Below are 1,566 nucleotides of genomic sequence, written 5' to 3'. Positions count from 1 at the left end.
TCTGTACTCACTTTCCCGTGAAGGGCGTGATGCACCTGCAGAGCTATACCTTCTTTTCAAAGGCAGGAGGGTTTCTTCTTCACGAATTCTTTCTACCTACTAGATTTGCCTCATTACTTCATCACTTAAACTAGAAAAGATGCTGCACGCTGTCTCAGCTAGCTTCTGATTTGGCCAGGGCACCAGGACTGCACGCATGATTGAGGAAACGACCATGTCTTCTTGGTTCTTCCGATGGCAGGCTCAGTATGCTTCCTTGGATTGAATAGGTGCGATTTTGTTTGAGAAAAGCGTGTAAACACAAGGCCATGTTTTGTTAGTCTCCGTCCCAGAAAACTGGTGGAGCACTCCGCGGCTCTTGTACAGTTCGATGTCTGGTTTTGCCGCATCCTTGGACCGCCATAGCCTGGCAGCAACTGCTTCAGGTTTATCACCTTCCTGTTGGACAGGTGGCTCACCAGTGACGTCATCAATCCCCTGCACTTGAGGCGGGTTGAAGTCCAGGTTATAGACTCTCCCACTAGAAGGGTGAACCCATTGTTGGCTCAGACGATCCTTAAGTGTCTCAAAAGGAATATGTCTCAAACTGACCACAAGGTCCACATCGCAGATTCTGTCCAAGGCTTCTGCCTGTACTAATGTCCTCGGGAACCCATCTAGCAGCCAGTGTTCGGTGCTCCGGGTCTCCAGTTCTGACACCGTTAGGCGTGTGATCACATGATCTGGAACCAAAAGACCTTTTTCTAGGAACTGCTTTGCCGTGTCATCAACTTCCCTGCTGGCCTTGAGGTTCTCCTGCAAGAAGTGGCCGCAGGAGAGATGCCTGAGGCCAAAGTTCTGGGCGATCCTCTGGCCCTTACCCGAGCCGGGAGGCCCGAGGATGACCACGCGCAGGAGTTTGGAAGCCATGGCTTTGGCGGGGAGGGGGTGGCCTGGACCGCAGCCCGAGCACTTTGCCGGACAGGCCCTGCCTGGGCACCCTCCGCAAGCGTGGATTCGCCTGCCCAGTTTTCTTTTCTTGGTGGGGCTGTCCGTTAAACACCAATGTTTCAGTGATTTCTCAAAAAATTAGGATAATTTCATGTAGAGAGAAGGGTCCAATGGAATAATTTTAGACTTACCTATTTCTGCTTGGGATCCAATTTTCCCCAGTTTTCTGCTGTTTCACAAGATACTGGGTTTGAATTAAAGAATCTTTCACTCACACACAAAATAAAATTGTCAAATTGCTTTCCAGGGTGGTTGTACCATTTTGCTTCCCATTGACAGGTGAAACTGATACATCCAAACATGAATTTTTCTATGATCAAAGAAAACCTAGGTATTTGATTTTCCAAAAACTTACCAAATTGTTTCACAGAATGTTTGTACCATTTTGGTTCCCATTAGTAATGTCTGACTGCCTACATGAGTGTTCAACTATGGCATGATTTTATCTTTGTCCTTTTTTAAAATAGAAAATGAAAGCGTTATTGTGGTTTAAATTTGCATGTTCCTGGTGGCTAGTCATTTTGAAATTTTCTATTTAATTACTTGCCACCAATGTATTCTCTACTGAAATTTCTG

The 1,566-nt window shown here is 46.4% G+C and overlaps 1 protein-coding gene across 1 annotated transcript; it reads right to left on the bottom strand.

The window, feature by feature from the left end:
- Positions 1-243: 243 nt before the first annotated feature.
- Positions 244-909, bottom strand: LOC128095356 (adenylate kinase 4, mitochondrial-like). Its single transcript, XM_052714217.1, has one exon. It carries the CDS (start codon positions 907-909, stop codon positions 244-246), a length of 666 nt encoding a protein of 221 aa, XP_052570177.1.
- Positions 910-1,566: the final 657 nt, after the last annotated feature.

The sequence above is a fragment of the Peromyscus californicus genome, unplaced genomic scaffold, assembly GCF_007827085.1.
Source record: "Peromyscus californicus insignis strain IS unplaced genomic scaffold, ASM782708v3 Scaffold_4__1_contigs__length_199733344, whole genome shotgun sequence".
NCBI lineage: Eukaryota > Metazoa > Chordata > Mammalia > Rodentia > Cricetidae > Peromyscus > Peromyscus californicus.
Note: the sequence above shows the minus strand (reverse complement) of the source record. Positions and strands in the feature narration are given on the sequence as shown.